This window comes from Pseudochaenichthys georgianus, unplaced genomic scaffold, assembly GCF_902827115.2.
Source record: "Pseudochaenichthys georgianus unplaced genomic scaffold, fPseGeo1.2 scaffold_471_arrow_ctg1, whole genome shotgun sequence".
Classification (NCBI taxonomy): domain Eukaryota; kingdom Metazoa; phylum Chordata; class Actinopteri; order Perciformes; family Channichthyidae; genus Pseudochaenichthys; species Pseudochaenichthys georgianus.
In genome coordinates, this window is record NW_027263035.1 from 195,639 (window position 1) to 219,880 (window position 24,242).

Sequence of the window (24,242 nt, forward strand, 5' to 3'; positions counted from 1 at the left end):
TTCCAACATTAAAGTGATGCACACTATTTTGTTTTAAGTACAAACCGCCTCTGTTTACATCCGTGAGTGCAAGCTTAGCTGTGAGTACGGTGGAATCAGCTGATAATACTAAGCTATGTTGAGACCTGGTTGCCAGTTAAGCCAGGGAACCCTGCATCTGTATTCTTCATAATGCTAGTGTTGCGTTTAACGCCTTGTTATTCACATTCGACGTTTTACGTTTTTTGAGAGTGTGTGCTTAACTCTAAAATACATGCTCATTTTAGAAGCGCATTTTTTTATACGGGTTAATGTGTTTTCACACGCACCTCTTTACGGGGATATGTGTTCGAATCTGGCAACCGTGTTGCGGGACCGCTGTGGGGATGAGCAGCGGCTAATGGCTGACTGGGAGTTCTGATTAGCTTGCCGCTGGTAAGTCTTTATCGACATATTTGTGTCTTCTGTAAAACGCTGTGTTTGTATTACAACGGTTTAATGTGACTAATGTGATTTTTACATTTTTGTATGGTTATATATTTTATGGATTTATGCCCCTCCTGCTAGCGATAGCCAGGTAATGCTACCAGTCCTGTGGCTTCGGTTACCAGTGTTTGTCGTTGCTAGGCCGGTTTTGTGGTCTCGTTATGGTCTGCATTTGGCATAAGCTAACGGTGGTTAGCTCTGCCAAACGCTTCTTTAAAAAAACCATTGAGCAGCTATTAATCCGCGGGTTATAAACCTGCTACGGCGGACGCAGTGTTGTCATTGTATAGCCCGGAATTCTAACAGCGAAGTTTTGCCGGTTAACGGGCTACATGCAGTTAGTCAGCTAAAACGGTGTAGTGGCTCCCCTGTGTGTATAATACATAAGAAGCCGTGGTGCAAAGTAACTAAGTAGACTTACTTAAATACTGTACTTCCACTACAATTCAGAGTTACATAGTGTACTTTAACTCCACTACATGTATTTAATACCTTTAGTTTCTTTACATATTTGGATTAATGATGTGAAATACAATCAAGTCTTAAATCAGACTTTATACCTGGAGTAAATTAAAGCTGAGTACTTCTCCCACCTCTGCACTTAAGTAACATAGCGAAAATATGTCTTATTTGGGCCAACTAAAATCTAACATAATAATGTCTCGGGTGTGTTGTAACATCTGGAAAAAATATCATTAGGCTTTACCTACGCTTGTGTTTCCACAGATATAAGGAGTTGTCAAGACTAAAGATTAGTACAGTGCAGTACAGGTGTCAGTGTCATGATAGCTAACTATCTCAATAAGAAGTCTGTCAATAGCTTTGACATTGAACTTTATTGATTCTTCCAGCCTGACTGTAAACATGTGTGTGATGCATTTACTGTGAAGGTTGTGAGTCACCATGAGTGTTTCCTTGCAGATCTGTATTAACCATTGAATGTGTTTTCCCTAACAGTTTGTGGTGTGGGACCTTGTTTTGGTGAACCATTCCTGAAGGTGCATTTGGAAGAAAGCCTACGAGTGCCAGGCCGTGTAGTGTTGGCAGCCGCTTTGCAACATGTCCAAAAGCAAGAGCTCGGAGTCGATCAAGGTGGTGGTCCGCTGTCGCCCAATGAATGAAAAAGAAAAGGCAGCCAAGTTTGAAAGGGTCGTCTCTGTCGACGTGAAACTGGGCCAAATAATTGTCAGAAACCCTAGGGAGGCTGCTGCCAATGAACACCCCAAAGTCTTCACTTATGATTCAGTATACGACTGGAACTCTAAACAAATAGATTTGTATGATGAAACCTTCAGGCCCCTGGTGGACTCAGTTTTACTTGGGTTCAACGGGACCATTTTTGCCTATGGTCAGACGGGTACAGGGAAAACATACACCATGGAGGGGGTGAGAAATGATCCAGAGAGGAGAGGGGTGATCCCAAACTCATTTGAGCATGTCTTCACTCACATATCCCGCTCCCAGAATCAGCAGTACTTGGTGAGAGCATCGTATCTAGAAATCTACCAGGAGGAGATCAAAGACCTGCTCTCCAAAGACCAGACCCGCCGCCTCGAGCTCAGAGAGAGGCCTGACACCGGTGTGTATGTGAAAGACCTTTCCTCATTTGTCACGAAGAGCGTGCGGGAGATTGAACATGTCATGAACGTGGGCAACCAGAATCGATCAGTGGGTTCCACGAACATGAATGAACACAGCTCCCGTTCTCATGCTATCTTCGTCATCACCGTGGAGTGCAGTGAGCTGGGTGTGGATGGGGAGAACCATATCAGAGTGGGCAAACTGAACCTGGTAGATCTAGCAGGAAGTGAAAGACAGACCAAGACTGGTGCTCAGGGGGAGCGGCTCAAAGAAGCCACGAAGATCAACCTGTCGCTTTCTGCTCTGGGGAACGTCATATCATCTCTGGTGGACGGCAGGAGCAGCCACATCCCGTACCGAGACTCCAAACTCACCCGCCTGCTGCAGGACTCTCTGGGGGGAAATGCCCGCACAGTTATGGTGGCCAACATCGGCCCTGCATCCTACAACCTGGAGGAGACACTGACAACGCTGCGCTACTCCAACAGGGCTAAGAACATTAAAAATAAACCACGTATCAATGAGGACCCCAAAGATGCCCTGCTGAGGGAGTTCCAGGAGGAGATCGCAAGGCTGAAGGAACAGCTGGAGAAGCGCTCCGGAAAGAAAAAAAGGAGGAGGAGGAGGAGGGGTGGGGAAGGGAGCGACGGTGAGGATCTGGAGGAAGGGGAGACGGAGGAGGATGAGGAAGAAGGGGAAGATAAAGGGGATTACTGGCGGGAGCAGCAGGAGAAGTTGGAGAGCGAGAGAAAAGCCATCATGGAGGATCACAGTCTGGTGGCTGAGGAGAAACTCCGGCTGCTCAAAGAGAAAGAGAAGAAGATGGAAGACCTGAAGAGGGAGAAGGACGCCGGGGAGATGCTGTCAGCCAAAGTGAAGGTGGGCTGATCCAAACTTTTTCTGTACATCCCGTGTGACTGATTGATTTGATTTGAGAGGAAACGATGTAGCATAGACTTCAGAGGTGGGAAGTAACTAAGTACATTTACTCAAGAACTGTACTCCAGTCAAATGTTGAGGTAAATGTACTTTACTAGAGTATTTCCATGTAATGCTACTTGATACTTCTACTCCACTACATTTATTAAACAGCTTTAGCTACAAAATGCATATCTTAAAATTAAACTAATGGACGAACTGTCACAGAAGAGTCAAATTATTAAAATATTTCACAAAAGGTAAATCAGAACTTTTTTTGTCTACAACAGTAAGATGCTACTTGATGCAACAATATGATCTAGGAATGTCACATGTACATTTTAAGTACATTTTGCTGATAATAGTTTTGTACTTTCACTGAGTTATGTGAGATTCTAAATGCAGCACTTTTACTTGAAATTAGTATTTTGACAATATTGTATTAGTGCTACTACTTAAAGTGAACCTATCATGCTATATTTGAAACATATATTGTAGGGCCATGCCTATATAATTTTTTATTTTTTTTCAAAATACCAAACAGATCCTGCATTTTAGCCATGCCTCATTTCGCTCTATTTGCTCTTTCCAGCCCTGTTTTTGCAAGGGCTGATTCTGTGAGCTGCAACTGACCACGCCCCCCTGCAGGAGAGGGGAGTTGGCAGTTACTTTGGCATTAGGGCAGGGATATCTAGATACTTCCCAAGGTTTGACATAATGAATTGTGCTACTTTTAAAGCAAGCAACGATGTTTTCAAATCTGTAATCAAAAAGCTCCTCAAAAACACTATCGAAGCAGTTCCTGCCACTGCTACGTTAGTTCAAACAGTAACAACGGACTATTTTTCTTAGCGGATGCATGTCAATTTAAATCAATACATACAATTATTTTTTAAATCAATAAAATCATTTTCTAAATCCATAAAAGCATTTCACATAATATTGGGAGTCATGTCGTTACTTTGTTGAGAATGTGGGGAAAAGACAAAGATTACTGAGGAAAAGAACACCGACAAGCCGACCTAGATCCCTCCGCCTCGTGTCGGGCTCCTGATCAGCTGTCGGTGTTCTTTTCCCCATAATGACCGCGTCGCTGCACATTATCCCTTACATATGATTATATAGAGTCATTATTCATTTGTTTTAAAGCAGGAGGCGCAAACGCTTGCCTCGGGGAGAGAGAAAAAGAGCCACAGCGGAGAATAAACAGAAGGGCAACCATGGCAACCATGTAAGGGAAGTCTTCCTCGCTGCTTTTGTGGCAGACAACAGCGCCACTTACAGGCCTGGCATATGTACTACATCCATCGCTTTCGAGCGGCAATGGCCGGCCGTGGCCCAACCTCTCATTCCCCTGATAGGTGGAGAATTGACCAATAGCCGTAGCACCACCGTCCTGACGTCAGGACAGTGTTCAAATCTGGATCAGTCTGTATCAGATCCGTTGCAGCCCCTTTTTTAGAGATTTGGGTACGGAGGAAAAGAGAGAGGGTTGTGTTTTCTGACACTTGGTGAGTTCCCTGACACACCGGGGACACATATTCATGTATAAGACGTACAAAAGTGCATTCTGCATGATAGGTCCCCTTTAAGTAAAGCACCTGAATACAATTGATAGACTCCAAATTCAGATTCTCTTTCTTTGGATTCTATAAACACAAACAGTGGATAAACTCATTATACCCTGCTGGCCAAACTGTTTTTGTATTTGCTGATGAAATGTGTCAGTTGTCAATGCTTCTTCTCCCCAATGGGACTTGGTTTCATCTTCTTCTTTTTTCTTCTCAACCCAGGCGATGGAGAGTAAGCTCCTGGTGGGGGGGAAGAACATTGTGGATCACACCAATGAGCAACAGAAAATGCTGGAGCTGAAGAGGCAGGAAATCACGGAGCAGGTACACCACATTCCCGTAATATGATTTACGCTTTCAGTCAGCAATGGCTTGAAGGTCACATGTCAGTCAGCAATGGCTTGCTGCTAACAGGAAAGCTGCTTTGTTGCTGGGGGAGGGGCAAATGCATAAAGATAGTTTATTTTGTACTTATAACAGCAAAACAGAACCTCCCTGCTGGGGCCTGAGGTATCACTCACGTTGCCCACTGACAAAGCTATGTATTGGGCCAGAGTGCCTTTTTTGGAGAGTTGAAAGGGGGAGACCAAGGGGAGGACATTGCCTGAAACGTTCGGCTTACTCCGCAGCAGTCAGCGCTGACAAGTTTGGTCAACTTTTGTTAATTTTAGATATAAGAACGTTTTAAAACTATTTTTTCAAAGGTTTCATTGTCATATGCACAAAAGCTACAGTGTAGTTATGGGAATGAAACACTTAAGTCCCAGGCTCCTTCAATAATGCTACTTGAATATATGAGTGCAAAAGAAACAGAGTAGAATTAAAATAGTGCAAGAGAATGTTTTAAGTGACCAATGTACAAGTAAATGTGTAAGAAGTACACTGTGTACATGTAAAGTAGAAAAAGAAGAGCAAAAACAGAACTTAAAATGTATAATGTTCCCTTTGGTTTGTGTCCCAGACCTTCACCCCAGAAGGTTCAGCACAAATACACAAACTGTTACACAATGGTAATGAATGCTGTCAGGATGAGATGAAATCATTCCCGATGCTTTGTGGGCACCAGGTGTAGACTGCAAGACTTGTGTCACTATCTTTCTGTCCCAGATACACTGCTTAGATCTGAAACAACACATCCGTGTCTTCATCCTGTTGGGAGCGTCCTCAGATGCTTTAACGGAATCAGACAGAATAAAACCAGTGTCACTTAAAAATAGCACCAATCATTTTTTTGGGCAAAATATACTGCTGCTTTAATCTATGGCAGGAAAGAGAACGGCAGGGGGAGGGGGTTATAGGGCAGGAGGTCAGCAGGTCAGAGTTCAGGATGTAGAGATGGTGCTGATGGTGCTGATGCTTCAGTGAAACAATGAGGTAAGAAGATATCAACAGAGCCTGTCGAGAACAAGTATCAAATCAGGTTTAAGAGTCAGGAAAGGGTTTAAGGACATCTTGCCCTAACAACGAATGTAGATTTTCAAATGTAATCTATCATTAAAGACCGAAAAACCCAGGCGTGTGCTTATCTCTACCAATCAAAGGAAATGAACTCGTATGTCATGAAGAATAGGGCCCAGCCCCAGGCTCAACATCAGACGTATTGTTTGACAATTTGAAAGTCCGTTGACAGTAAGCCTAGGAAATCCTATTATTTGCTAATGTAGCTTTAGCATTTGGATGTTAGTAGCAATTTCCCATCCCTTGTGTGTCTGTAGTCCTTATAATGCATTATGGGCCCTGTAGGGCATTACATTGGATGAGGAACATTTTACCTGACACTATCAAGCTTAACTGGTGTGTGTGTGTGTGTGTGTGTGTGTGTGTGTGTGTGTGTGTGTGTGTGTGTGTGTGTGTGTGTGTGTGTGTGTGTGTGTGTGTGTGTGTGTGTGTGTGTGTGTGTGTGTGTGTGTGGGTGTGTGTGTGTGTGTGTGTGTGTGTGTGTGTGTGTGTGTGTGTGTGTGTGTGTGTGTGTGTGTGTGTGTGTGTGTGTGTGTGTGTGTGTGTGTGTGTGTGTGTGTGTGTGTGTGTGTGTGTGTGTGTGTGTGTGTGTGTGTGTGTGTGTGTTCCCAGAAACGGCGAGAGCGGGAGATGCAGCAGCAGATGGAGAGTCGAGACGAGGAGACTCTGGAGCTGAAGGAGACGTACAGTTCTCTGCAGCAGGAGGTCGACATCAAAACCAAGAAGCTGAAGAAGGTAGCAGCTCCAAACTTTCATGGCTGTCCTGCTTCTTTTAGCTGTTAACAATCAATATATTAGTACATAAAAGGAGCACTTCTTGTAATGGTACCGCATGGCTATAACGTTTTAAAAACCTGGCGCTCAGAACTTGTGAGGCTTTATATATCTGTTGATAAAATGCTTTGCAAGTATATATGACAGGTTGTATTTAAAATCAAGCAAGAATACCCCATAGGCTTTGTTGCTTCATTTGGATATTCCATTTTTAAGGCTGAATATTATAAAAATACTTTTTCCATCATGGTTAATGGACCATGGCTTCCTGTCTCCTTCTCTGTCCTCCAGCTGTTTGCCAAGCTGCAGGCAGTGAAGGCAGAGATCCACGACATCCAGGAGGCGCACATCAACGAGCGGCAGGAGCTGGAACAGACCCAGAACGAGCTCACCCGAGACCTCAAACTCAAGTACGCAGTCTGCATATCACTAGGGCTGCCCTCAACTAAAGATGTTTCTCGTCGACCAATAGTCGTCAATTAAGGCGATTAGTCGACTAATCGTCGCACGTTTATGATCAATTATGATTATAAATATATATACTTTTTTAATTATAATTTTTTTCTCCCAAAATGGTTGATAAAGAGCGTTATTATAACAGCATGGTACGTTGTGCTTCACATCAAATATAAAATAAAACTGTTATAATGAACCTTTGAAATGGAAATGAAATGTAGAGAGCGCATGAGTCACAGCGCACGGACGCAGCAGTATACATGAAAGCTTTATCGTTTTCTGAGGGCAGAATGATTATATTGTAACGTCTCGCTATAGGAACACAGGGAGGCTTTGTATGTCTTTTATCCGGGAGTTTATTAATAATCAGAATACCTTTATTAGTCCCACAGAGGGGACATTTACGTTGTTACGTTTATATAACGATCACAGGTTAACCACGCCAAAATAATTAAATAACTCACTCACATACTCCGTCAGCTCTCTCTTGTAGCATTCCCCGGCTCTCTCTCTAGGAACCTCTCTCTTCACAGCTCCCTGTTTGTTATGAAGCCAGCATTCAGGAAGCTGCGCTGTGATGGTGTGGATATGGAGGAGACTTTTTGCCTTCGTAGTTTGCATGTCACCTTGTGGGACTCGTCCTTTACTCGCTCAGAAAGATCCACACTTTGGATTTCCTGCTCGACCAAATTAACTTAAAGGAATGCTCCACTCATTAGATAATTAATCAAAACTTCAGTATTTAGTGAAACATTATGTTTAAACCATACCCTGAAGAAATCAGCGATATTCCCCGGTAAATAATGATTTTATAGCTCTTTTTTATCAAAACCTGTATATTCCGTCTGGCCGCCGCCATTTTTGCCATTTTCAGTAGTCACGTGATGGTCGTGACGTCATCCATGCGTTCACTTTGTCAACACACGGAAACATGGCGGGGTATTTGAGTTCGGACTCGTCAGCAGAGGAAGAAGTTTTGACCAATGTGAAGAGATTGGATGGGGGAATTCAGCCATACAGGTTCGAGCCAAGTAGTCAGAACCGTCAGGAATCCAGGGACAGTGACAGGATGAACAGCGCGGTGATCTTGCTGGAGACGATCCCTTTACTCGTGCAATTGATTTCGGGAGGCGAGTAGGAAGACCTGTACATGAGTGGTGTACTTGCGATCGGTGTGTAGCCATGGACAATCCTCTTATGAACATGTGTTGTCATGAGCTAGAAGAGCTTGAAAATAAACTGTTCACAGACGACTTGGATTGCATACGTTTACACAGGGAATTCGACACTGGGGGAAAATACACACTAGCCGGTACTACGCTATATGGAAAGGCCACCAAAAACTGTCCTGGCCTGGACGCTAAAGGACGTTAAAACGGGGCTAGCCGCTGCAATGGAATGCGCTATAACATACCTTATTCTTACTCCGAGCACTACTTCTGCTCCTCCGTCGCTTCACACTTGCAGAGGGCGATTTCTCAACTGGCCGAACTGGTGTCCTGGTCGGTGATGACACCAGAAAGACCGATGGTACTGCATCTCCATTAAGTAATGGTTGTTCCATAAATCCCATGTTATGTGTTATCATACTCTCAGAGTAGTCGTCCGGACATTTGAAATGTTCGCTGCATACATGAGCCTGTGAATCTTTCGGTTCGGGCCGGCCACATTTCGCTAGCCACTGCCTCCGAATGTACTTCTTACGCTTACCTTTTGGCAACAGATGGAACCGAGCATTCCGTGGATTGTTCCTATCAGAATTGTGGCAATATTTCGCCATACAGTGAGGCATATTTGAAGAGAGAAACTACAGTAAATAACATGGAGATCAACGTGTCTTCGAAAACGCATGGTTTACGTCACGTCCGGAAAATGGCGGCGCCCACAGTGTTGATGTTATTTCGGTATATAATCAGTTTAAAATCACTGATAATGTCATCGGATTAAAAAAAAAAAAAAAGACTGGCAGAGACTGGTCTGTTTTATCGGATGATAATTATTTAAAAATGAGTGTCATGAGCATACCATTCCTTTAATGGCCAGGCTCCGCTCGGAAAGAAGTCTGAGTGGGTTTCCGGCTGACACTCATAGCACATGCATACAGATGGAGCTTCTCTTTTTTTTATATATATATAATCGACTAATGAAAAATTGCTCGATTAAGACTAGGGATTAGTGGACTATTAGGGGGCAGCCCTGCATATCACACTGTCGGCCTGGCAGGAGGAAACTGAAGCAACTTACTCAATAAATCAATCGTTAGACACAATATATAGATTTTAACATGATTTCATTGATTTGAAAATTATCGTATCACAGCGATGAGACAAAATAATACAGCTCCTCTGCGCACCAACGGCTGGAACTGCGGCGACAGCAACGTAACTTCAAATATTCAGTTTCTGTTCCATTTAAACACGGCCAGAGCTCATATTGTGTTTCCTTTAGTGTTTACTTCCTGTATGTCTTCTTCTGCTGTTCCCTTTAGTGTGTTTACTTCCTTTCTGTCTTCTTCTGTTGTTCCCTTTAGTGTGTTTACTTCAATAAATCAATCAATCAATCAATGTTTATTTATATAGCCCAATATCACAAATGTTACATTTGTCTCAGTGGACTTCACAGTTTGTACAGAATATCAGTATGACAATACGACACCCTCTGTCCTTAGACCCTCTGTCCTCAGACCCTCTGTCATTAGACCATCTGTCCTTAGACCCTCACATCGTACAAGGAAAAACTTCTGGAGAAAACCCACAGTTTAAAGGGAAAAATGGGAGAAACCTCAGGGAGAGCAGCAGAGGAGGGATCCCTCTCCCAGGACGGACAGACGTGCAATAGATGCCGTGTGTAAATTGAAAAGATAATACATTTGCAACATAGGTAGTCCAAATGTTTGGAAATGCATGTGTTTTATAATAGGAAGATGAATCCACGAGGATATTCATTTAATTTCAAACCTTTATTTATACAGATAAATCCCATTGAGATCATTGATCTCTTTTTCAAGGGAGACCTGCTCAAGTAGTTCCACATGAAACATAAAAGCATAAACAGAACAACAAAAGGACATCATCCAGCATCATGTACATAACTATCCACATAAGCAGGTACCAATAGCTTCCGATTGAGTAGCATCCAACCGAGCTTTAAAAACATTTAGTGGCACCAGATTGTTCAGTTTCCATTTAATTTGCAGACTATTCCAAGACAGAGGAGCTGCACATCTAAAAGCTGTCTTCCCTAAGACAGTCCTAGCAGTTGGCACATTTAATAAAACCACAGCATTCGATCTCAGGCAGGAGCCACTTACAATTTTCCGTGAGATCAGGGAGCAGATATAAGATGGAAGTTTCCCTTTTAGCTTTAGAAAAGAGCATTACCTTGGTTTTCTCAACATTTAAAAGAAGCTTTTAGTTCAGAGAGCTGAGTCTGAATAATGTTAAAAACAGCCTGTCAAAGTTGTTTGGGCTCGGATAAAATCGCTCCGTTACTTTCGTCCGTGTTACTTTCGTCCCATGTTACTTTCGTCCCGACTCCCGGTGTGTATGTGTGGTGTCAGTATGAGAGGATGACAGCGCGTCTAATTTTGATGTGGCCCAAGAGCCAATCACAATAATACCTGCGATGCAGTGAACCAATCACCTTTGAGGGGGGGGAAAACCTATCGTTGATTAAACACTATCCAGTGTTTCCCCTACCATTGTCTTGGAGGGGCGCTGCGCCCCGCCAACGGAGCCCCGTGCCCCCCCCTGAAATTCAAGGTGTTTAAAAAATATATATAATTGTTTTTTTTAAATATATATATATATAGCACCAAATTGCAAATAATCTATAACTACTGTCACTTTTCACATTGAACATGTGCTCTTTTATTAAATAAACTAAACGCTTTCATTTTAAGTTGTGAGTTTAGTGTTTTTGACCCTAAGAAACACTGATGCATTAATCAATAACAATAATCCACAGCTCCTCTCTCTGCTCCAGAGGATTTAAAGAATATATATCCCAATGCCACAAAAATGCATCAGGTTGAAATCTTGTCTCCAGAAAACAAAAAACTGAAACAAGCGGTATCAGTGACTGTGTGTTTGATGTGGCTCTTTGCAGTAACATAGAACAAATGTGGCTCTTAACCTCTGACTGGTTGGCCACCCCTGCCCTAGTAGGACAGTAGGGTATAATGAGTTCTTTAAGGTAAGATGACGCCTGCCCATTAAGGGCTTTGTAGGCGAGAAGAATCATTTTAAATTCTATCCTGTGTTCTATAGGGAGCCAGTGTAAGGCAGCTAGAACAGGAGTAATGTGGTCCCTTTTCCTAACTCTGGTTAGTACACGAGCCGCAGCATTTTGAATCAGCTGAAGCGACTTGACTGACTTCTTGGTACACCCTGATAATAAGGAGTTACAATAATCCAGCCTTGAAGTAACAAATGCATGGACTAGTTTCTCTGCATCGTTTTGAGGCAAGATATGCCTGATTTTTGCAATGTTACGTAGATGGAAGTAGGCGGTCCTTGAAATTGATTTTATGTGGGCGTTAAAGGATAAATCCTGATTAAATATGACACCAAGATTCCTTACAGTCTCACTGGAGGCCAAATTAATGCCATCCATAGTTAGTATATCTTTAGATAATTTGTTTCGTAGATTCTTCGGGCCAAGTACAATAACTTTAGTTTTGGTCGTGTTTAACATAAAAAAATGTAAGGTCATCCACGTTTTTAAGGCAGTCTTGAATTTTATTTAGATGATTAATTTCATCAGGCTTGATTGATAAATATAGTTGAGTATCATCCGCATAACAATGAAAATGTACAGAATGATTCCTTATAATATTGCCTAACGGAAGCATATATAATGTGAACAAAATAGGTCCGAGCACTGAGCCCTGTGGCACTCCATGGCTAACTTTGGTTTGCGTGGAAGATTCATCGTTAACACGTACAAACTGAGAGCGTTCAGATAGATGGGACCTAAACCAGCCTAAAGCAGTTCCCTGTATGCCAACTAAGTGCTCTAGTCTTTGCAATAAGATATCATGATCGATAGTATCAAATGCAGCACTAAGATCGAGCAAAACAAGAATAGAGACAAGTCCCTTGGCTGAGGCTATTAGAATGTCATTTGTGACTTTAACCAGAGCTGTCTCTGTGCTATGATGTGTTCTAAAGCCAGACTGAAAATCTTCAAATAAATCATTGTTTTTTAAGTAATCACACAACTGTTTTGCGACTGCTTTCTCAAGAATCTTTGAGAGGAACGGAAGATTAGAAATAGGTCTATCGTTGGCTAAAACCTCTGGATCGAGGTTGTGCTTTTTAAGAAGCGGTTTTATCACTGCTACTTTGAATGATTGCGGAACATAGCCTGATAATAAAGACATATTCATAATATTTAATAAATAAGTGTTAATTAATGGAAAAACTTCCTTCAACAGCTTAGTTGGAATTGGGTCTAACATGCACGTTGATGGTTTAGAAGAGAGAATCATTGAATTTAATTGTTCAAGGTTTATGGCTGAAAAGCATTCTAGTTTACTATCTAGTGTAATATTAGAACTTACGATTCCGGGAGCTGTTGATAACACTATACTGGTCAAAGGCAAGAGGTCATTCATTTTGTTTCTAAGAGTAACAATTTTATCGTTAAAAAAGCACATAAAATCATTACTACTGAGTGCTATGGGAATAGAAGGCTCAATCGAGCTATGGCTCTCTGTCAGCCTGGCTACAGTGCTGAAAAGAAATCTTGCATTATTCTTATTCTCATCTATTAATGAAGAGTAGTAGGCTGCTCTCGCTTTACGCAGTGCTTTCTTATATTCATTGAGAGTAATATGCCAATTTAAACGAGATTCTTCAAGTTTAGTGGAACGCCATATCCTTTGAAGTTGTCTCGACTTTTGCTTTATTTTGCGGGTTTCGGCATTATGCCATGGAGCTAATCTATGTTGTTTTATTTTCTTCTTTTTCAAAGGAGCAACAGAGTCTAATTTTATTTGCAGCGCATCTGTAGCACTATCAACACCATGATCAATTTGGGGTAGTATACATTTTGTATAAGTTTCCTCCCTTACATGCAGACATGCTATCGAGTTAAGTATTGGTGGAATCTCTTCCTTAAATGTGGCTATAGCACTAACAGATAGGTTTCTGCTGCAGGAGCTTTTGACTAATGCTTTGTAGTCTCGTAATAGTACTTCAAAAGTTACTAAGAAATGGTCGGATAAAGCAGGATTATGCGATTCGACTAATAGTTGCTCAATTTCAATACCATAAGTCAGAACAAGGTCGAGAGTGTGATTATAGCAGTGGGTTGGTTTATTTACACTCTGACAGAAACCAACATAATCTAATATAGAGTTAAATGCAACAGTAAGGCTATTTTTATCATTGTCAACATGAATATTAAAGTCACCTACGATAATTACTTTGTCTGTTTTAAGAACCAAAGTTGATAAAAACTCAGAGAATTCTGATAAGAATTCTGAATAAGGACCTGGTACACTGTAACAAATACGATTGGCTGCAAAGTTGTCCAGGTCGGATGCGTAAGACTAAAAACGAGACTTTCAAAGGAGGTATAATTTAATTTTGGTTTAGTATTGATAAGTAAACTTGAGTCAAAGATTTCTGCACCTCCTCGGCCCGTGCCTCGAGCAATATGAGTGTTGACATGGCTGGGTGGAGTGGCCTCATTTATGCTGACATATTCTTCATGTCTCAACCAAGTTTCAGTGAGACAGCATATATCAATATTATAATCTGATATTAAATCATTTACCAATATTGCTTTAGATGCTAGAGATCTTATGTTTAAGAGACCACATTTAATCTTCCTGTTTTGTTGCACTGTAGTAGTTGTTACATTTACTTTTATTAGGTTATTATGTATGACACCTCTATTAGGTTTTACCTTAAATTGTCCTTGGGCAGACACACACACCGCTAATATTGGGTATTTTATTGGGTTCGGGATTCCTATGGGTGACTGCCTAGGAGAGAGCGCAGAGAAGCGTGTAAGACTGCGACTCCGCCTCCTGGTCTCAACTCGAGTTTGTCATGGATTAAGTCCACAAAGCCCTGAAATGTTTGCCCAAATGAGATCTGCACGTTCCAAAGTAGGATGAATGCCGTCTCTCTTAATCAGACCAGGTTTTCCCCAGAAGGCTGTCCAATTATTTACGAAGCCCACATTGTTTGCTGGGCACCACCAAGACAACCAGCGCTGAAATGATGACATGCGGCTATACATGTCATCATTGATCAGATTGGGGAGGGGACCAGAGAAGATTACGGTGTCATTGTTTTAGCATAACTACACACCAACGCCACATTAAGTTTGGTGCATTCTTATTGGCGTAAACGAACATCATTACCACCGACGTGAATAACAATGCTACTGTATTTACGTTTATTTTTAGCCAGCAGTTTAAGATGCGCCTCAACGTCGCCCGCTCTGGCCCCCGGAATGCATGTGACTGTGGAGGCTTCGGTCTCTAGATTCACGTGTCTCATAATAGAGCTACCAATAACCAGAGTTGGCTTCTCAGCGGGTGTCTCGCTGAGTGGGGAATATCTGTTAGATACGTGAACGGGTTGGTGGGGACCTGCGGGTTTCGCGTTATGCCCCTTCTGAACAGTCACCCAGCCTCCCTGCTGCTCGGGAGTTGCCGGGGGACGGCTAAGAGGAGCTACCTTCCTTTCTGTCTTCTTCTGCCGTTCCCTTTAGTGTGTTTACTTCCTGTATGTCTTCTTCCGCTGTTCCTTTTAGTGCGTTTACTTCCTTTCTGTCTTCTTCTGCTGTTCCCTTTAGTGTGTTTACTTCCTATCTGTCTTCTTCTGCCATTCCCTTTAGTGTGTTTACTTCCTTTCTGTCTTCTTCTGCCGTTCCCTTTATAGACCCTCCAGAAAAACGCGGGCAAAAATCCTTGATCATGCGATTAAACATGCAGGGGTTTTATGTGATTTTATGCGGTGAAATTGCGGGAAGTTGCTAAATATGCGAAAAGTTGCGAAATATGCGGGAAGCGGAAAAAAGGTGATTCTTCTCCCTAGTGCTGTAACGACGTTGACGCGTCGACTTCAAAATATCCGCGTTGGATTATAAATTCAATCATTTTTTTATACATAGACGTTAAAAACCTATGGATTAACCGATTCAGCCGCGTTTTTTCTCATTTTAATGCCATTGAACACGTCTTTTGATCAGATTGACAGCTACGGTGGTGAGACGATCTCCCTAGAAGCTCTGTAAAGGTACGTGTTGTGATGACTGTATTTGCTTCCCCTGTCGCGAGTCCGGATCACTCAGTGATGATACTATATACCTACATAATCTGTGGAGTCTCAGCTTTAATCGGATATCTTGTATGTGCAGCTACGATAAGTAATAATAAGGGTACTTTTATCTTGATTTCTGTGCCAATGTCCGTTAGCATTTTTCGCTCAGGGGTCATTTAGATGCTTCTTATGAGACTTGTGTTTTGTTTTGGTACACATGGTTTGTATCGTCAGTTAGCTGAGATTATTTCCGTTTATCTGGTATAACACATTAATAGGTTCTTAAATATTAAGATCCCCTGAGACACAGTATCGTGAAAAAAAATTTGTTTACATTATGTTTTCCCCCACTTTCGTGCAAGACATCGGGGTACTGCTTTGCCCGGTCTTTAGCAGAAATGTTCGTCGGTAAATGAGATGGATTCGATTTTTTCATCTTGGAAAACACTCTACGGTGTTGTTTACCTTCTGTGATGCGCGAGCTGATGACATCGCGTCATCATCATCATCATCACTACTTCACGTCAAGACGAGTTAACTGCGGGGATTATGCACCCTTTTGATAAATCTGCGCACTTTTGCTGATTATGCGGTAAATTATGCAATCGCATAATCGCGTTTTTCTGGAGGGTCTTTAGTGTTTACTTCCTGTCTGTCTTCTTCTGCCGTTCCCTTTAGTGTTTACTTCCTGTCTGTCTTCTTTTGATGATTCCTTTGTCCTCCAGCTCTCTGTCTTTTAACCTCTTTCCTTCTGTTGTGCTGTTATTTTCTTCGGATGACTAAAGATTCCTAACCTTTACATTTGTTAAAGTGTATATTCAAAAAACGATTTCATGGTGTTTTCTGATGAAGGACAAATATATTTTTTTGGGCCCCAGCTGAAGTTGACGAGACTTTTTTCCGTGGATTTTTACGACTTAACATATAATCAATACTCCAATAATCAGAGCGTCCTAATCAACGGTCTGCTATTGAAAGAGAGCAGATGTCCAAATTGAGCAGAATAGAGCATTCAACGTGCTAACGTTTTAATAAAGCATATAAAGGAGGAAATGGTTTTCCAGTAAGACTTCAGTTATACTGACACCAGATACCTTTTAAATATATTTGAATGTTTAATAAATGTGAAACGAAAATATTATGACACCACAGCCTTCCTTCTTTAGTGAAATAAATAATACAGAGTCAGGCTAGAGTCACAGACTGAGCTGCTGTGTGTCTATTCTGTTTCACCTGAACACTTCCTGTTCTGTCTGTGTGTGACGGCATCTCATTGCTCCTTTGTTCGTCTTTTAGGCATCTGATCATCGAGAACTTCATTCCCTTAGAGGAGAAGAACAAAATAGTCCACAGGGCTTACTTTGATGAAGAGGATGAATACTGGAAAACAAAGCCAATCACACGTCTAGAGGAGTAAGTCACACAGAATCATAACAAAACTCACCTTTCCCACCGTGCTGTATGCAGCGCGTCTCATCGTGTGTGTGTGTGTGTGTGTGTGTGTGTGTGTGTGTGTGTGTGTGTGTGTGTGTGTGTGTGTGTGTGTGTGTGTGTGTGTGTGTGTGTGTGTGTGTGTGTGTGTGTGTGTGTGTGTGTGTGTGTGTGTGTGTGTGTGTGTGTGTGTGTGTGTGTGTGTGTGTGTGTGTGTGTGTGTGTGTGTGTGTGTGTGTGTGTGTGTGTGTGTGTGTGTGTGTGTCAGTGACCAGCAGATGATGATCCGGCCTCTGTCTGCAGTGGGCTACAGGAGGCCTCTCAGTCACCATGCTCGCAAGTCCATGATGATGAGGCTGGACATGAGATACAAAGTAAGCTCCCCTTTACACTGGTGACTGGGCATGTGTCCACACTTAAACCTCCAGAGAATATTTATATATGAATCACAGACACCTTGGTTCTGCACGGCTTATCCTCTTCCACTGAGCTTGGATGCACTGAAGACACCATACACAAAGCCAACAATTGCAGAATTAACAGTGTAAGGCAAGTTTATTGAAACAGCCCATTTGAAAACAAGGTGATTCATAGTGCTTTACCAGACACATTAATAGCATTAAGATAAAGTGAAACAGATACATGTTCTAAAAATGACATTTGAAAACAGTCATATAAAAGCCAAGAGAATAGAGATGAAATCTAGCTCAAATAGAATACCACAGATTTAAAAAGGAAGAAAAGTTACAGTGCGGTGTAAGATATGAGTACTTATTTGATATAAGAAAAGGCAGCAGCAAAAAGGAAAGTCTCGAGAAAGTTCTGAAACATGTAATCACTGATTTGTTAAATGCACTAACTAAGTTCTTGTATTGGACCATAATGCCCTGGGGATGTGTCTGTTTTGGGCATTGTAATTAAATACAAAAATTAAGTAAATATGTATTGATCCATAAGGATTATAAAATGCACAGGAATAAAGAATGTACACTAGGTATCATGGTTAGGATTTCCCCAATTAAGCTAATATAAGGGATAGTTTGAATTGTTTTATTGGGGTTGTATACAAACAACCCCAATTAATGCTATTAATGTTTCTGGTAAAGCCTTTACTTACCTAAAGACAGTGTATTATCCCTCTGTACAGTTTGGGGAAAGACATCTGAAAAAAACGAAATAAGGTTCCATTTATAGAAACAGTCATTTGAGTTTAAGAACATGGGAGTTGCTGGCCTGCCTCAATGACTTATATAGTTTGTGTTATTGTGTGACTTTGCTGGGCTGTGGTAGACCATCAACTCCTGTGTTCTGTAAGCATGCATCATTTTCAATACTTAAATGCAATATGTGCATCTGTACTAGGGCTGCTCGATTATGGCAAAAATAATTTAATAATTTATATCACAATTATTAAACGCTTATCCATTTACTTTGAAAACATCAATTTAGAGAAAAAAAATGTGAACAGTATGTTTTTAACAGTTGATTACCCTGAACTTTAAGTATAATTCAAATGAAAAACTAATAAAAAGACAATTTTATTTTTATTTCGATTACGTTGTTTTCGTAATCGTTGCAAGCCATAATCGTAATTGCGATTAAAATACGATTAATTGAGCAGCCCTAATCTGTACGTACAGTGGGGCAAAAAAGTATTTAGTCAGCCACCAATTGTGCAAGTTCTCCCACTTAAAAAGATGAGAGGCCTGTAATTTTCATCCTAGGTATACCTCAACTAAGAGACAAAATGATGACTGAAAAATAATCCAGAAAATCACATTTTCTGATTTTTAAAGAATTTATTTGCAAATTATGGTGGAAAATAAGTATTTGGTCAATGACAGAGGTCAAACGTTTTCTGTAACGGAGCGTCCACACTACAGCTTCAAAAATAGCTTGGAGCTGGGCGTGTCTGGAGCTTGGGGATTTTATTCAAGCAACACGACCAACAACCAATCACATGAATCTCCCGCCCCCGACATACAAAGCAAAAACCCCCGGGGATTTTATGCGAGCAATATATATATAAACTCCCCAAACAGGCGAAAACCTACCAGTTTCCCCCACTGTCTCTGCCACCTCCCTCCATGCCTGGTTCCTCCGGTTTGTATCCCGGGAGGTGAAGAGGGTCTGGTCATACAAAACCGGGTGATTTGCTACGGCGATAGTTAGTTTCTCCTCCAACTTTTTTTGAAATATAGAAATGAACGGCGGGATATCTCTCCCAGCTTAGACGCAGTTTGATTGGCTACGGCTTCAGCTGTCAGATTTTGGGAAACGGGATTTGATTGGCTGGCGCTGGCGTCTCCGGCGTCAGAAGTTGAACATTGTTGAACATTGTTCAACTTCTGTCGCCGGAGACGCCTGAGACGGACCGCTCTGCTACCCACAATTCAGTTCGACAAAAAAGCGCGGCTACGTGACGTCACCCCATTGAAAGTGAATGGGCAGATTGGAGCTTTCGACGCTGTCGACGCTGTAGTGTAGACGGGCCGTAAGTCTTCACAAGGTTTTCACACACTGTTGCTGGTATTTTGGCCCATTCCTCCATGCAGATCCCCTCTAGAGCAGGGGTTCCCAAAGTGGGGGTCGCGAGATGTTTTTAGAATCCTCTTGATGTGACCCCTGAGGTGTTTTAAAAAAAAAAAATTAAATTATTATTTGTATTATTATTAATAATAACAACGTGTGCATAGACATTTTGTATTATGTAAGTCTGTTTAATAGGTAAGCGGGACAAGTAAAGGCATTTTGATTCTGACTGATTTACGACAGTCATTTGCAGCTCAAAGTTCACTTTACAGCACCACAGTAAATATCAGTAAAACACACATCAACTATACTAGTATAGTTCTTCTGAACAGATCTTTAATACATTTTTCAAAATGAAACGTTGGTTAATACGAACTAGTGAGAAGGCAGACAGGCCAGCGGAGAAGGCTGCGGAGGAGAGCGGAGAGCCGCCATCACAAAGGCTGTCGACTTCTTGCGCGGGAGGAGGAGGAGACGACAACAACAACCGTAAGGCGGTCCATAAGCAGTCAGACAAGCCTTCATCCAAGTGTCGCAAGTATCGAGAGGAATACATCCAGTACGGATTCACATGCCTCATTATCAATGAAGCACAACATCCCCAATGTGTAGTGTGCACTGAGGTTCTTGCACATGAGAGCTTAAAGCCCGTAAAAATGCTCAGACATTTAAACACGAAGCACCCCTCTCTTGCTACTAAACCAGCAGATTTTTTCCGCCGAAAGCAGAGAGAATTGCAAGGCCAAAAGGAAGTTATAACTAACCAAGCAACAATCCCTACCATGGCTCAAAAGGCATCATATGAGGTGGCATATTTAATTGCACAGGCAAAAAAGCGACACACAATCGGGGAAACCCTAATTAAACCTGCTGCTATCGCTATGAGTAGGGCAATGCATGGGGATAAACAGGCACGGGAGCTGGAAGCAGTGCCGCTGTCTGACGGGACCATATCCCGGCTCATCACGGACATGGCCCAGGATATCAAGTGTCAGCTGATTGACAGAGTGAAGAAAGGGAAATATGCTTTGCAGTTAGACGAATCCACAGATATGTCAAACTCTGCCCAACTGCTTGTTTTCGCCAGATACAGTTTTGATGGAAAACTTGATGAGGACATGCTGTTTTGCACCCCGCTGGAGCAAACAATGGTGTAGCTGTATTAAAGTCCGAGTGGAAACAGTCCTGAGTAAATCTGATTTTGTCAGAAATCGGGAGAAATGCGGGAGAAATATGACCTCGGGAGGAAATCGGGAGAGGGCTATGAAATCGGGAGTCTCCCGCGAAAATCGGGAGGGTTGGCAAGTATGTCATTAGGTGAGATTAACGCTGAAACATAGCGTATTCCCCAAATGTAAATATGCACCGCAACAATGTTCATATGTTTACTACAGTTTATGTCTTTAAAGTTTACACCGCAACAATGTTCTCCTAATTTACATGGAGATTAGTTTGACTCACGAGCTCTGCTGTTATCTTATATTAAATTGCTATATGTAAAATCATATCATGGTTGTTAGGCTGTTCTGTTCTTGTGTGTTGTCGTTATGCGCGTGTTTGGATACGCCTATTAGTGCGTGCGTCCTGTGCACACGTTTTTCTTTTTCTTCCAGTCACCACGTGATAGTGGGGGGTCACCAGTCTCTGGCACTGTTATTTTGGGGGTCGCGGGCTGAAAAGTTTGGGAACCCTTGCTCTAGAGCAGTGATGTTTTGGGGCTGTCGCTAGGCAACACGGACTTTCAACTCCCTCCAAAGATTTTCTATGGGGTTGAGATCTGGAGACTGGCTAGGCCACTCCAGGACCTTGAAATGCTTCTTACGAAGCCACTCCTTCGTTGCCCGGGCGGTGTGTTTGGGATCATTGTCATGCTGAAAGACCCAGCCACGTTTCATCTTCAATGCCCTTGCTGATGGAAGGAGGTTGTCACTCAAAATCTCACGATACATGGCCCCATTTATTCTTTCCTTTACACGGATTAGTCGTCCTGGTCCCTTTGCAGAAAAACAGCCCCAAAGCATGATGTTTCCACCCCCATGTTTCACAGTAGGTATGGTGTTCTTTGGATGCAACTCAGCATTCTTTCTCCTCCAAACACGTCTAGTTCTATTTTGGTTTCATCTGACCATATGACATTCTCCCATCCTCTTCTGGATCATCTAAATGCTCTCTAGCAAACTTCAGACGGGCCTGGACATGTACTGGCTTAAGCAGGGGGACACGTCTGGCACTGCAGGATTTTAGTCCCTGGCGGCGTAGTGTGTTACTGATGGTAGCCTTTGTTACTTTGGTCCCAGCTCTCTGCAGGTCATTGACTAGGTCCCCCCATGTGGTTCTGGGATTTTTGCTCACCGTTCTTGTGATCCCACGGGGTGAGATCTTGCGTGGAGCCCCAGATCGAGGGAGATTATCAGTGGTCTTCTATGTCTTCCATTTTCTAATAATTGCTCCCACAGTTGATTTCTTCACACCAAGCTGCTTACCTATTGCAGATTCAGTCTTCCCAGCCAGTTGCAGGTCTACAATTTTGTTTCTGGTGTCCTTTGACAGCTCTTTGGTCTTGGCCATAGTGGAGTTTGGAGTGTGACTGTTTGAGGTTGTGGACAGGTGTCTTTTATACTGATAACTAGGGTTGGGTATCGTTTGAATTTCCACGATTCCGATTCCGATTCTACTTTTCGATTCCGGTTCTTAACGGTTCTCGATTCCGATTCTTTGAGGGGCAGGGTAAAAAAATGATACATGCTTCTTCCACCAAAAAAATTACATTTATTCGAGAAACTTTTACACAGGTTAGTTTAAAGTAATATTCACATTAATCAGTCTATTTATATTCACTGCTATGTAACTTTAACCTGAGAACCCCTGAAGCTACAACAGTTCAACTTTTAAAAACAGTTCTTGTTGAGAAAAACAAGCATATCTGCCTTCTCAGGCATACCGGGAAGAAATGTTTGAACATTTTGAAGTAAAATGCTTCAATCTGGTGCACACGCAGAATTACTAGAGACTAGATCTAGGGGGTACACCTCCAAACACCCATATGAAAAAGATCGGTTTACATTTGAATAATTAAATAACAAATAGCCTACATGTAATGCATTTTATTTTTGTTGTTCATTCATATCTTATTTTACTATTTTATTTATGCATATTTTTTTATCTCTCCAGTTTAAAACGATATGTCTGGTTTACTGTCCTATAGTATACATTGGAATGATTTCAAACCTGTTTTATCCCAATAATTATAAAAGAGTGCCTTGGAAATATGTGTTTACATAAATTGTGATCAAAACGTTTGAGACCCACTGAGATAACTTAGACTAAAGTGAACTATCTAAACACTGAGAGTCCTTTACCTCACTGAGCTGAAGTTATCAGCCTCTCAGTCTGACTGGAGAGGACTCTCCCTCCACATCATTGTAGAAACATCTTCTTCTTCCGTAAGAGCAGCTAGCACCAGATGCTAATAACAACAGCGCCGGTTCCAGTGCACCCTCGTGACCTGCGGTTGCCAGATAAGCCAACATCCCCCATTTTCATCACTTGCAGCGCCCATCGTACAGGGCAAATGAAAAGTGTAACCGGGATGAAAAGGGTGTTACATTTACTTAATTATGAATGTTGTTACATCAAGGCCGAAAATTAGGATGAGCACCAACGGTCAAAACATTTATTTTTTCTCCCAGAGCTGTCAGCGCAGCGCCTCCACAGATCTGGCGCCCTAGGCGAACATTTATAATGCCAGTGCGACAGGCCGGCCCTGGTCTCAGGTTACACTGTAGGAAATGTAGATACAACGCTACATTTCCCGCCCCGCTGCAGTCATGCAGTAGGCTACGGAGAGCGGCGAGAAACATTTCCTCAGGAATCGAAAAGCGGAACCGAAATTCACATTTCTAAATGATACCGTTGGAATCGAAATGTTGGAACGTTCTCGGTACCCAACCCTACTGATAACAAGTTCAAACAAAATGGATGAAAATTACAGGCCTCTCATCTTTTTAAGTGGGAGAACTTGCACAATTGGTGGCGGACTAAATACTTTTTTGCCCCACTGTATATCAAATCAAATCAAATCAAGTTTTAATTATATAGCACATTTATAAACGATTTTTGGTCGAGCCAAAGTGCTGTACACATATAATAAAAATAGCCTACAGTAGAGACACTTTACAGCTAATACAATAGCACAGATTGTTCAGAATATCAGAACAAGTATGAGAACAAATAAATAAAAATGCTTGTCAGTGGTGTTGAAACAGATGTTCCTCTCCATGCTCCCTGTATTGACTGGCTCCTGCTCTGTCTCCAGGCTGAGAACATCATGGTGCTGGACATGGACCTGCCTGCCCGCACCACTAAGGAGTACCAGGAGCCCGTTATCGCCCCCAAGGTGGCGGCGGCTCTGGAGAGCGCTCTGCGGGACGAGGATGAGATCCAGGTGGATGCCTCGGGCTTCCACAGCAGCTTGGGATCAACCCCCCCCACCAGCGGCAGCCTCAAGAAGCCAAAGTCTGGGTAAGGAACACCGGCACCACCAGGTCAATGAATGTTCATGAGCTATGACATGGTGACACTGTTTCAAGATTCAATTGTCACAATAGCTACAGTGTAGATGGTGGCATTGCAAATCAGTCCCAGGGAGGGTTGGGTACCAAAAACCGCTTCAGATTACAACGGTATCGTTTAGAAATCTTAATTTTGGTTCTGATTATTGACTCATGAGGTAATGTATCTTGCTGCTTCCTGTACTGTTGGACGGGGGAGGGGC

General features: G+C 42.2%; 1 protein-coding gene across 1 annotated transcript; it reads left to right on the plus strand.

The window, feature by feature from the left end:
* Positions 1-227: 227 nt before the first annotated feature.
* Positions 228-23,993, plus strand: kif3b (kinesin family member 3B). Its single transcript, XM_034078721.2, has 8 exons — positions 228-414; positions 1,423-2,925; positions 4,758-4,859; positions 6,606-6,728; positions 7,059-7,177; positions 16,802-16,918; positions 17,205-17,310; positions 23,784-23,993. Exons 2-8 carry the CDS (start codon positions 1,525-1,527, stop codon positions 23,991-23,993), a joined length of 2,178 nt encoding a protein of 725 aa, XP_033934612.1. The 5' UTR covers positions 228-414; positions 1,423-1,524.
* Positions 23,994-24,242: the final 249 nt, after the last annotated feature.